The 11,840-nt window shown below is 46.8% G+C and overlaps 1 protein-coding gene across 1 annotated transcript in view; it reads right to left on the minus strand.

Annotated features, from left to right (window-relative positions):
- The window catches only part of Dnah14 (dynein, axonemal, heavy chain 14), a gene marked incomplete at its 3' end in the record, with an annotated part of 224,776 nt that overhangs the window by 31,790 nt on the left and 181,146 nt on the right, over window positions 1-11,840 (minus strand). Inside the window, 6 exon segments of the mRNA XM_013036175.1 lie at window positions 2,526-2,621; window positions 4,085-4,216; window positions 5,658-5,817; window positions 7,160-7,254; window positions 9,995-10,120; window positions 10,931-11,039. Coding sequence (XP_012891629.1) covers window positions 2,526-2,621; window positions 4,085-4,216; window positions 5,658-5,817; window positions 7,160-7,254; window positions 9,995-10,120; window positions 10,931-11,039 — 718 coding nt within the window.

Consider the following 11,840-nt stretch of genomic DNA (forward strand, 5'->3'; position numbering starts at 1 on the left):
CCCAGGGCCTCAGGCATGCAAGGCAAGCGCTCTACCACTGAGCCACCTTCCCAGCCCCAATGAGTACATTTCTTATCCAGCATTGTTGCCTCCTCCTTTGTATTTCCCTACTATCCCTTTCCTCCCAACCCTTCCCCCACTCCGACCCCCCAATCCCTTAATTTTTTGCTTCACCAAGTTTCTATACTGTTTTTCTGTTTTAATTTTCTAATCCTTTTTTGGGGGGTCGGTCATGGGGCTTGAACGCTGGGCCTGGGTGCTGTCCATCAGCTCCTTAGCTCATTGCAATCACTCTTACCTCTTGAGCCACTGAGCCACTTCTGGTTTTCTGGTGATTAATTGGAGATAAGAGTCTCATGGGACTTTTCCGCCCGGGGTTGGCTTTGAACCGCGATCCTCAGATCTCAGCCTCCTGAGTCGCTGGGATGACAGGTGTGAGCCACCAGCGCTTGGCTCAGTCTAATTTTCTAATTTCTTTCTTTTTTTTAGCCTGCTTTGATTTAGTTTGTTCTTTTTCTAGTTCCTTCAAGTTACTGATTTGCAATCTTCCTTCTTTTTTTTTCCCCAGGATACAAACACAGCATGAACATTTTATCAGCTTAGTTTTAAACAGTTCTCACTAAGACATCTTGTTAAAAACAGAAACAATGTAAAAGCTGGGAGTGTGTATCAAGTGGAAAAGGTACAAGTGAAGAGACTACTACTTAATTTCTTGGCTCACCTATTTATAGATGCAAAATTATCTTTTCTGGAAAGCTCTATCTGCCTGAGAGATGGTTACAGCAGGCAGGGGAGCACAATGCTTGTTTGTTTTTGTAAAGGAGATGTACAGAGGGTTACAGTTATATAAGTCAGGTCATGCGGGGGGTCGGGGCAGGGGTGATGCTGTTGGATGAGAAATGCACCATTACCTTACTTATGTGACTGTAACCCCTCTGTGCAGCACCTTTCCTTCTTTTTAACTTAGTTTTCTCTGGAACACTGCCCTTGTTCAGTTGTCTCTGTGCATTTGCTAATTTCCCTGTGCTTTCTTCTCGGATCCATTAAGATGTGTGATTTACTTCCTGTGTGTCAGTGAGTTTTCCAGTTTTGAGGTTTTTCACACTTCATCCTCTGTGGTGTCTGTGGATTAACGTTGCAGACTGAGCTGCAGGATGCCTTGCAGCGCTGCAGAGGAAGGCGCCGTATGCTTGGCGAGGCGTCTGATTCACTGTGTTAAATCCCGGAGGCTGGCTGCTGCCCGCCACAGGGTGCCGGCCCGGCCTGTCCCGCCCAGACCTCATCTGTGAGCTCAGCAGTGGGGGCTGGGCAAGGCATCCTCACTGGTTGCTGGCTATTGTAAGATTTTACACTGTATAGTTAACCACATAGGCTTCAGATTGCACAGATGTGAATCAGAGTATGTCTACTGTTACCCCAACAGCTTGAGCGCTTAAAGAAATGCTTTCAAGTTTAGTTCTCTCCTTTGTAAATTCATAATTCTAAATATTGCTTTGAAGATTAAGTGAGGAAAAGGTGCATACAGTGCCAGCATGGCACTCAGAGGACAGCAGAGGCTCAGCAAACATTCGCTGTCCAGCACCTATCAAAACAAAACTGTACAGCTAAGTTACAGTAAAACAAATACCATGATATACCAATGCGAAATGAACCAAGGCCAAATTCACTGACTTCCTTCACAAACACTCAATTCTGTGTGGATGTTGGAGTATGCAGTCCATGGACTGATCACAGCCAAGTGAGGGTAGGGCTCTGCCAGGTGCCAGGGCCACGCCTGTAATCCCAGCTGAGATCCAGTCCAGGCAGACAAGTCTGAGAGACTATTATCTCTAAAAACCAAGCAAATATCCAGAAGTAGAGGCGTGGCTCTAGTGAAAAAGCATTGTTTGGTTGCCAGGTTTTCTGGGTTCTGAGAAGACAGAGGTTTGGATTTTAAAATGAAACACAACCCCCTAGGTGTTGATGATGATGTGAAGGCACCAGGCAGGGCAGGTGCTGGCGGCAGGTAGGTCTGGCTGCCTGCTCGCGGTCTGGCTTCTACACGCTCAGGATGAGGGCCGCACAGGGACTGGTGTGGCGGACCTCCGCACGCTCCCACTCAAAATCAGACATTTCAGAAAGAACCATGCCTGTCCAAGGTGGCAGAGTAACTGATACAAACAGGTCACGCGAGGAAGACACATTGTCCCCACTTACGTCTTTCTCCCAGAGAAATCTGGTGAAATGCTAAATTAAAATGCTATTGCACAATCATTACCGTTACTGTACGTGTTACTACGCAGCGAGCACTAGGAGCTTTACACGTGGATCTGCATTGTTTACTCAGTCTTGCCTTGATCTTTTGATCTTTCCTTTGCGGTGAGGCTCTTCCTCCCTGGTGCTGGAGGGTGCCAGGCCTCGCATCTCAGGCAAGAACTCCAATACCCCCAGCATCTCAGCCCCCCCAGGCGGTCGCTGTCTCTCCGTGCTTTTGTATAGTTCATAAAAGTACTGAGAGTTTAATAAGTAAAAAGAAAACTTCTTACCAGCTGTACACCTTTTTGTTTTTCAGCCAGTCTTTGCCTTGCAATTCTAAGGACATTTTGCGCCTCAGCGACTTGGATTTGTTTAGGGCCCACTACCTGAAAGAGAAGGACAGAACGTGTCAAGGGGACGATTAAGCATGCCTTTCATGAAAACCAGACACTCAGGCTTACAGAAACACCTCAGTATAGCCAAGTCGTAGGATCAGCTTAGATGCCCAACAACTACAATATGGATAAAAGTGTGGTACATTTACATTGTGGAGTATCATTTAGCCACAAAGAAGAATGAAGTTATGCCATTTTGAGAAAGATGGATGGAAATAGATGCAATCGAGCAAGAAGCCGAATCACAATGCCTGGTGCATCGGGTCTTATAACATTCATTGAAATCACATTGCCAATGTGCATTTGCTCATATAAAATAACATACATCAAAATGAACTCCAGAAAATGGAAACGAGCTTTTTTCCTTTTTGCTCTTGTCTTTTTCATTTACCTGTCTTTGGTAGTGTAAGAGGAGGCACACACGGAGGGACAAAGGGAACAAATGCAGCAGCAGTGCTCACCGGACACTTCGTAGAAGATGGACTGTATAACCGTGGGTGGGGAGGGGAGGGAGAAAGGGAAGGGCGCCACTGTCCCAAAAGAAATGTGCTCTGCACCCGACTTGTGTAACTGTCACCCCTCTGTACATCACCTCTATAACAACAGTAAAAGTAATTGAAAATAAAAGGGCCAACTCAAAAAAGCTAAGTATTGCATGTTTTCACTCGAATATAGGATCTCGACCTAATGTGATCATGATGATGATCATTAGTATAAAAAGGCAACTGTCTGGAGGGTATCAGCAGGAAATGAGCGGGAAAGGAGAGGCACATGCATGCACATGTGCGCGCATGCACACACACACACACACACACGCACACACACACAAAGATGGGTCAATAAAACCCACCAAATGCTGTTTGCAAAAAGGGAAGGGAGGGAGAGAGACTAAGGAAATACAGCAGGGTGTATTTGTTCAAAGGATACTATAGGCATCTACAAGACTGTCACAAGGAAACCTGTATTAATCATATATGCTAACAAAAGAGTAAAATAGGAAAATTTCCCCTTTTCTTTGAGATGTGTGTAGGTATCAACTACTAAAGAGAACTTTCCAGGGTTGCTGTATATGTACAAAGGGATATAAAGTAGTTCATTATGGTCAAAATATTACAACAAATAAGAATATAGCATTTGCTGTCTTGGAAACTTTTAAGAAGAGCTAATACGTGAGCTCACACAATGCATCTGACTGAAGTGTTTCCCTCCAGGTCACACTGTGCTTCTGAGAGGAGGATTCCTTCTGAGAGGAGGATGTCTCCTTCTGAGAGGAGGATTCCTTCAGGGAGGAGGATGTCTCCTTCAGGGAGGAGGAGGGTGTCCCCTTCAGGGAGGAGGAGGGTGTCCCCTTCAGGGAGGAGGGTGTCCCCTTCAGGGAGGAGGGTGTCTCCTTCAGGGAGGAGGAGGATGTCCCCTTCTGAGAGGAGGATTCCTTCAGGGAGGAGGGTGCCTACCTTCCGCACCTCGTGGTAGTGGTTCAGAGCTATGACCCACTGGCATATGGAGCAGCAAGCCATGGAGACCAGGGCGACCTTGCTTGGGTTGAAATCAGGAAGGCTTAAAATCTTCTTCAGTCTCAGAAAAACCTAGAGAGAATTATTCGTGACACAAACATGTTCATCTGGAGTTTTCTCTAATGCGCATGACAATGGCGTTTTACTTTTCAACAGCTAAGTCAAAGACGCTCCAGAGCAGGAAGAGCCGGGCCGGGCGGCTGGGGCCGGCGGCTGGGGCCGGCCTGCCAGGGGGCTCTTCTGAGGACTCCCTGAAGGAGCCCCAGCACGGGAAATCTGTGCAGGGAGGCCTGGCGTCCTGACTGGGTCTCCTTGGGAGGGGACAGCATTCTGCTCCCCCACCCCTCTGGCTCGCAGAGCCCTGCGCCCCAGGGCCCTGGGAGGCCTGGCCACGCTGCGCCACATGCCCTGGCTTCACAGCAGCCCACAGCGAGACATCTGGAACTCCGTCCACCCGTGGGGGTCACATTGCAATGAGGCTCTTCGCAGGCCTCCTTACCCCCTCCTGCCTGGAAGAATGATTTTACTAGGAAGTCAGAGGGTAGGCGACGCACTCTCAGCTTTTTACTGGTGTGTTCTTTTCTCTCTTTCTTCTTTTTACAGGCCCAAGGCTTTATGGGGGACAGACCTGCCAGACGCTCTAAGTTGGAATGGAGAGGGCAGTAGTGGACAGATGGGTGAAATTCAAACAAGATTTTAGGGGGCGGTCACATTATGTGGATATGGGACTTTTTGGGGAGTCAGTTCTCAGAAGGAGGTGCTATATACGGGCTACAGGAGTTGGGGGGAGAGCCACCTTCCAAAAAAGGGGTGTAACTTGTGTACGGGGGTGTTCTTATTCACGTGAAGTATTGCTTGCTTTTTTTCTTCCTCCTTCTCTCCCTCCCCCTTCTTTCCTCCCCCCGCCCCTTTATCTCCTTTGCTTTTAATATGGCTTAAACTCAGAGTCTAGGTAGTCTCCTTTAGCTTTTCACTTGGGATTGATGCGCTACCACTTAAGCCACAGCTCCACTTTTGCTTTTTATGGGTGGTTAGTTGGAGAGAAGAGTCTCAGGGATTTGCGGGCCTGGGCTAGCTTCGAACTATGATCCACAGATCTTAGCTTCCTGAGGATCTTACAGGTGTGAGCCACTGATGCCAGCAACTTTATGTAATCATTGTATGCTCATAGCATACCACATCCGGCCAAGAGGTCCTCTCTACAACGCTACCCCACGCGGATCCTCGGTATGCTAGGAGACGCAGAGACGTCTGTCCTCCCGTTTCAGGCATCGGCTGCTTTGCTGGACATTTCCAAGCAGTTTCTTCTGCAACTTGCTCTCTGGTTGTTTATCTCTAACTACTTTCTTCCGTGTGTGTGTGTGTGTGTGTGTGTGTGTGTGTGTGCTAAAATTTGTTTTATAACTTAAAAAAATCACAATCTGGAATTTTAATTCCACTGTGTCTATTTGGCTTCATAGATTAGAACTACGGAAAGCATCAATCTTGTACTCATCTCGGGAGAATTCTTTACCTTATCAGGAATGCTGTCCTTGTCCAGGTTAGTCAGTCTCCTCAGGAAACCAGTCTCTGAGAGCAGCAGCTTTGCTGTGGCCCAGTTGGGCTTCTTCTGAAGCAGGATGCACACTGCATTCATGACAGTTAGTACGAGGAAGGGTGGGCGTGTGTACACCCTGCGACAGACAGGAACGTCGACATGCAGCTCCGTGGAGGCGGCCCCATGACCGTGCGGAGCTAAGATGAGGACTACCCCCCAACCTGCTGCACCAGCCCTGGCATGTGTCCGTATGAATCAGCACACAAGACACACACCATGTTTATAGCAGCACTATTCACATCAGCCAAGATACAAAACCAGCCTAGGTACCAACCAATGCTTGGAGAAAGAAAATGAAGTTGTACACAGCAAAGTATTATTTGCTAAATAGTAAAATGGAACTGCAGCATTTTCAGGAAAATGGATGCATTTGGAGATCATCATGGTATGTGAAATTAGTAAATCAAGTTCAGAAAGACAAATCTCACATTTTTCACCCGCAAAAGGGAGATTGTGAGCGAAGGGCAAAGGAAAGAAGAGGGTGTGTGAGATAAAAATTACAAAAGCACACTCGTGCACATGTGTGAAAACGGTACGGCAAACGTTTAAAACCGATGTGAAGTAATACAGATGGGGTGAATTTGGTCAAAGTAAATAATAGACGTGTTGGAAATATTACAATGAAGCCTCCTTGTATAATAATTTGTGCTAATAAACCTAAGAAAATCTCTAGTTCAAATTTGAACTAACAGGACCCAGCCTTTGAGCCCTGAAGTGTTTCATGGCTTCCAGTCCTTTCTCATGCACTGTCTTTAGCCCCTCTCCCTCCCTCTGGGAGGGCGCATAAGGTGGAGGTGCTTCGGTGTGTGCCCTGCCCTCCATCCACAGCCCTGCGCCCACATGGTGCACACATGGTGCTCTTGGTTGGAACTGCAGCTCAGCAATACTACCAGCTGGAGATGGAGACTTTCACACCTCAGGGACTAGGAGTCAGTGTAGGAAATGACATTGCGCAGCTAATGGACAGCGTTCTTTTCTCCTTAAAATCCTGGTATACCTTACAATTGATGGTATCATAAAATGAGTAACCTACCAAATGTGCCAGATGTAATGAAACACAGCCAAATGGGTAAAAATAAATGCAAATTGGAATATTTTATAATATTTAACCTAGATCTGTGTGTGTGTGTGTGTGTGTGTGTGTGTGTGTGTGTGTGTGTGCTGATCCTGTAGCTTGAACTTGGGGCCTGGATGCTGTCCCTGGACGCTTGCTCAAGGCTGTACTCTACCACTTGAGCCACTTCCATTTTTTTGGTGGTTAACTGGAGATAAGAGTCTCATGGGCTGACTTTGAACCACGATCCTCACACCTCAGCCTCCTTAGTAGCTAGGATGGCAGGTGTGAGCCACCAGCACCCAGCTTGGATCTATGTTTTATTCTGTTTTTCCATCTCAAAAGAAATAGGTTACCTACTTACCTTAACTCAGCAACATCAACTTTATCCAACGAATTTAGAGCCTCAACAGCCTTTTCTAAGATTGGCATCACACTTCTTAGCTCATTGGCAGTTTTCTGCAATAAAAGAGTAAGCCCCAAACACGTATGACTGAATATAGTTGCCCATTTAAACTTTTATGTGTTGAACTGGACATTTTACAATGCACGAAGTTCTGCATCCGTGTGATTTACATACATGCACCCATGTTTCCTCTTCTGGAAACACGCCACAGCCCTATGTGTAGAGTTATGCAGTCTGTGGAAGAGAAAACACACAGCTTTCTCATTCAGACTTAGGGTTCCATTTGGATGTCCATTTGAAGAATGGTGCAGCTCATGAACTCTGTCCATGCCTCTGAAACCTGCCAAGTGAGGTGTTTAACACACTCAGGTCTCTGCCCCTCTGAGCAGGCAGGAGGCACTGGAGTTATGGGGAGGTAAGGTGGAAATAATATGTATACTGTTAATAGGGACTTCACAGTGTAAGTCATCTGCAATAGGAATGGTTTTCAGAAACTTCTTTTGTCTACTGTTCCACTTTTCCTGACCACGTGACAGTAATGTATCGAGCCCGAGTCGCCTGGCCCACCGGTCCTAGCGCCTCAAGACTGTGGGCAGTGTTTTGCACCTTGTGAGCTCAGTGAAAACTCTATTTATTAGAAGCATAAAACTGTAAGGGGAGAGTTTGATTTTCACTTAAATGTATGATCCACTTTTTTTTTAAAGGAAGTTGTATAGAACAGAATTAGTCAGAATTTCTAGGTTTTTTGTTGTTGTTGTTTTGTTGGCTGTGGGGCTTGAACTCTGGGCCTGGGTGCTGTCCCTTAGCTCTTCAGCTCAAGGCGAGCGCTCTATCGCTTGGGCTACAGCGCCACTTCTGGTTTTCTGAGTGTTTTATTGGAGATAAGAGTCTCACGGACTTTCTTGCCCGGGCTGGCTTTGAACCGCGATCCTCAGACCTCAGCCTCCTGAGTAGCTAGGATTACAGGCATGAGCCACCAGCACCCAGCTGTTTCTAGGTTTTGAGTAACAATTGTTGCATTTGGAATGATGTATTGGAATGTTCCAACAAAATCAGGGAGAGAGTACAGATTTCCACACAGAACTGTAAAAAGCACCTTATTGCATGATCTTACATTTTATTTACAAGTATATATTAAAGACAAAAATTTGTGGAAAATTAACTAAAAGTAAATGTCTGATAAAATCACTAGCCATTATCCTGATACCGAGGAGCAAACAGTGATAAAGAATTTCATACCATACCCAAATCAGTAATTTATTAAGGAAAAATAAATTTAGGATGAAGTTGACAGTGGTTTGTTTAATCAGGCAATCAAGATTGAATCATGTGATTAAGGCAGATATGGTGGCACACACCTGTAGTCTTGGCACTTGGGAGACAAAGGCAGGAGGGTTACATAGGGAGACTCTGTCTTCAAAAGCCAGGGGCTCTAGGCGTAGCTTAGCCAAATGCCCAGGAAGCCCAAGGTCTAGGTGTAGCTTAGCCAATGCCCAGGAAGCCCAAGGTCTAGGTGTAGCTTAGCCAAATGCCCAGGAAGCCCAAGGTCTAGGTGTAGCTTAGCCAAATGCCCAGGAAGCCCGAGGCCCTGGACTTGATTCCCAGCAACATGGAAATCATATGATTTTATTGGGAACATTTTTTATTTCTTGGTGAGTTTATGATAAATAGTAACATTACCAAAAATAACATAACTATTGGAATATATCTCTGTAATGAGAATGATCCAAAGCTGGCTAATAATCAATTTAAACAATATTTAAAATTCATCACTCTACAAAAGCCTGGAGGGGCTGGGAAGGTGGCTCAGTGGTAGAGCGCTTGCCTTGCATGCCTGAGGCCCTGGGTTCGATTCCTCAGCACCACATAAGCAAAAAGAAAAGCTGGAGGTGGCGCTGTGGCTCAAGTGGTAGAGTGCTAGCCTTGAGCTGAAGAGCTGAGGGACAGCGCCCAGGCCCAGAGTTCAGGCCCCACGACCGGACCCCCCCCCCAAAAAAAAAAGCCTGGAAAGGCTGTTGCTGCTAATACCTTCTGATAACAGTTCTCAAAAGGAAGGCAGCATTGGCAATAGTGAATTAGAATGCTGAAAGAAATTTCCAAACTATCAAAAATGGCAGGTAGCTAAAAAGATTTCTGAAAAGCAATTTGGACTGAAAGTACTGCCAAGAGTGGGATGGGCTGACTGCTTCATGTCTGACAAGAAGACACCAAATCACCTCCGATGACCAGAGTGATGGGATGGTTTCACATTCACTGCGGCTTACACAAAACCTCATCTGTCTTATGCTTTGTAATTTCAGCCCATGACAGTAGCACGTGTGTGTGTGTGTGATTGGTAGTTACACACATGTTGGGAAATAGCCAGAGATGCTCTCTACCCTAGCAGATGCTTACTGAGTCCTCACCATACACAAGACACTATTAGGTGGAAGGTAGGGAGAAAAGATGTCAGCTTTGGAGGCTTTTTGTGTTCCACCAGACTCACCCAGCCCTTAGGAGAAGCATCTGCAAGACGCGAGCCGCTCCAGGCTGCTGGGACCTGCCACCTCCACCGTTCACCGTTCACCTGGCCACGCTCCACTCCCTGCCTTGACTTGCTCATCAGGAGCCCACAGGGCTCCACTCCAGTCTCACCAGAGATTGGAATGGAGCGGTCCCTCCTGTCTTGTGTGTGTGTGTGTCGACAGACAGATAGAGAGAGATACATATATATGTAGAGAGCATCTCTGGCTGGGCCCTGGGCACTAAGGACAGTCCACCCTTTTACACCTGGAGGCTCTTGGAGGGTCTTACCTGAGCGTAATCTTCCACAATCCTTACTTCTTCGGACATAATCTCTTCATCCTGTTTAACAAGCATCTGAACTTTTTCAACTACTTGTGAGTCTTTCTGTAGTTTTTCCATTAGGGTTTCTGTTTCCTAGTCAACCAAATGGTTATTAGGAGGAATTTAGAGACATGAGAGATTCAAATAGCTTGCTTTATTACTATACCATTTATCACAACCAGCATGTATTAAGTTTTTAAGAGATTAATTTGAATGAACACAAGGCTGGGAGGAGCTCACTCCCTGGGCCCAGCCCCTTCGCAGCCCCACCCACGGGCAGGGGGCACACTGTGCCCTCTGGGGTACCGGGCAGGCGGCGGCGCTCACATCACAGTTCAGATGGATTGCGCGTGGACCACCTGCATTTATAACATACACGTGCTGAATGTATTCATGCTTATTCACCCGTCGCCCTCCTCCTCCTGCTGACGCCGCTTCCCACCCAGGACCCATGTTACTTCCCTATCATTCTTTTTTTTAAAGTGCACCAAGGTTTTTTTTTTTTTTCCATTTTCAGATACACATTCTATATTTTGCTTTGAATAACTGTCTCTATGTCTTTCTATCTCCCAAGTCCCCGTTGACCAATAGCCTTCACTGAGATTCCTTATGTCACTTTAAATGATTAAGTGTAATCATGTTACTATTTTCTGTTCTTGTTGCTGTTTTGCCCTCCTTTTCTTGTCTTTTCTCTGGCACCTGGGCTTGAATTTGAGGCCTCCGTGTTCTTTCTGTACTCAAGCCGTGCCTCCAGTTTCTTCCCTCATTTTACAGATAAGGAGAATTGAGACCAGCTGCACAGGGTAGCTGCACAGCTACCCTGGAATTTGAACTCACTTTTGTCAGAGCCTTTGCTTTCTAACACTGGGTCGGTCTTCAAGAACAATTTCAAATAAAACATACCTTTGTTTTTTGCTCTATTTGAGGGCCAATAATCAAGAGTTCCTCCTGCATATCTTTAACTAGTGAGGTTGCTTCCAGGATCTTAGACAGACCCACAGAGAAACGCTTCCTGTGGACGAGAGGGAACATGGGGCAGTGATTTTTAAATGTGTGGGGCCAGAAGCTTCAGATTTTGGAGTTTTCAAGTGTTAATAAGGTTGCGTGAGCACACAGACTGTACCAGGCAGACGTGCAGCATTCCTGTGTGCTTTAGCACACACCTGTCTGTCTTAAAAAATATATTTTTGTAGGTCATGGGGCCTGGACGCTGTTCCTCAGCTCAAGGCTAGCGCTCTACCACTTGAGCCATAGCACCACTTCCGGCTTTTTCTACTTATGTGGTGCTGAGGAATCAAACCCAGGGCCTCAGGCATGCAAGGCAGGTGCTCTACCACTGAGCCACCTTCCCAGCCCCTCTTAGGCTTTAACTGTGAAAATTTCCAAGGAAGGTGCTTCCATTGCAAATAGATTACATGATCAAGAGTGTGGGGGTGGGAAGAGGCCTAGATTGGCTGTAAGAGATCCAGGTCTTGTGAACAGGTATGGATATCTATGGTAAGAAGTTGTCAATGTACACAGACAGCTGCACTCAAGGGAGTCCTGGAGGGAAACTTCCCAGGAGGGGGGATGGGGAGACGGTCCAGGAGAGGGGGGGTGGGGAGACGTCCAGGAGAGGGGGGGATGGGGAGACAATCTAGGAGAGGGGAATGGGGAGACCGTCCAAGAGGGCAGGATGGGGAGACTTCCCAGGAGACTGGGGATGAGGAGACGGTCCAGGAGAGGGGAATGGGGAGACGGTGTGGGAGAGGGGGATGGGGAGACGGTCTGGGAGGGGGGGATGGGGAGACGGTGCGGGAGGGAGGACAGAGGG

This window comes from Dipodomys ordii, unplaced genomic scaffold, assembly GCF_000151885.1.
Source record: "Dipodomys ordii isolate 6190 unplaced genomic scaffold, Dord_2.0 Scaffold251, whole genome shotgun sequence".
In the NCBI taxonomy this organism is placed as follows: Eukaryota; Metazoa; Chordata; class Mammalia; order Rodentia; family Heteromyidae; genus Dipodomys; species Dipodomys ordii.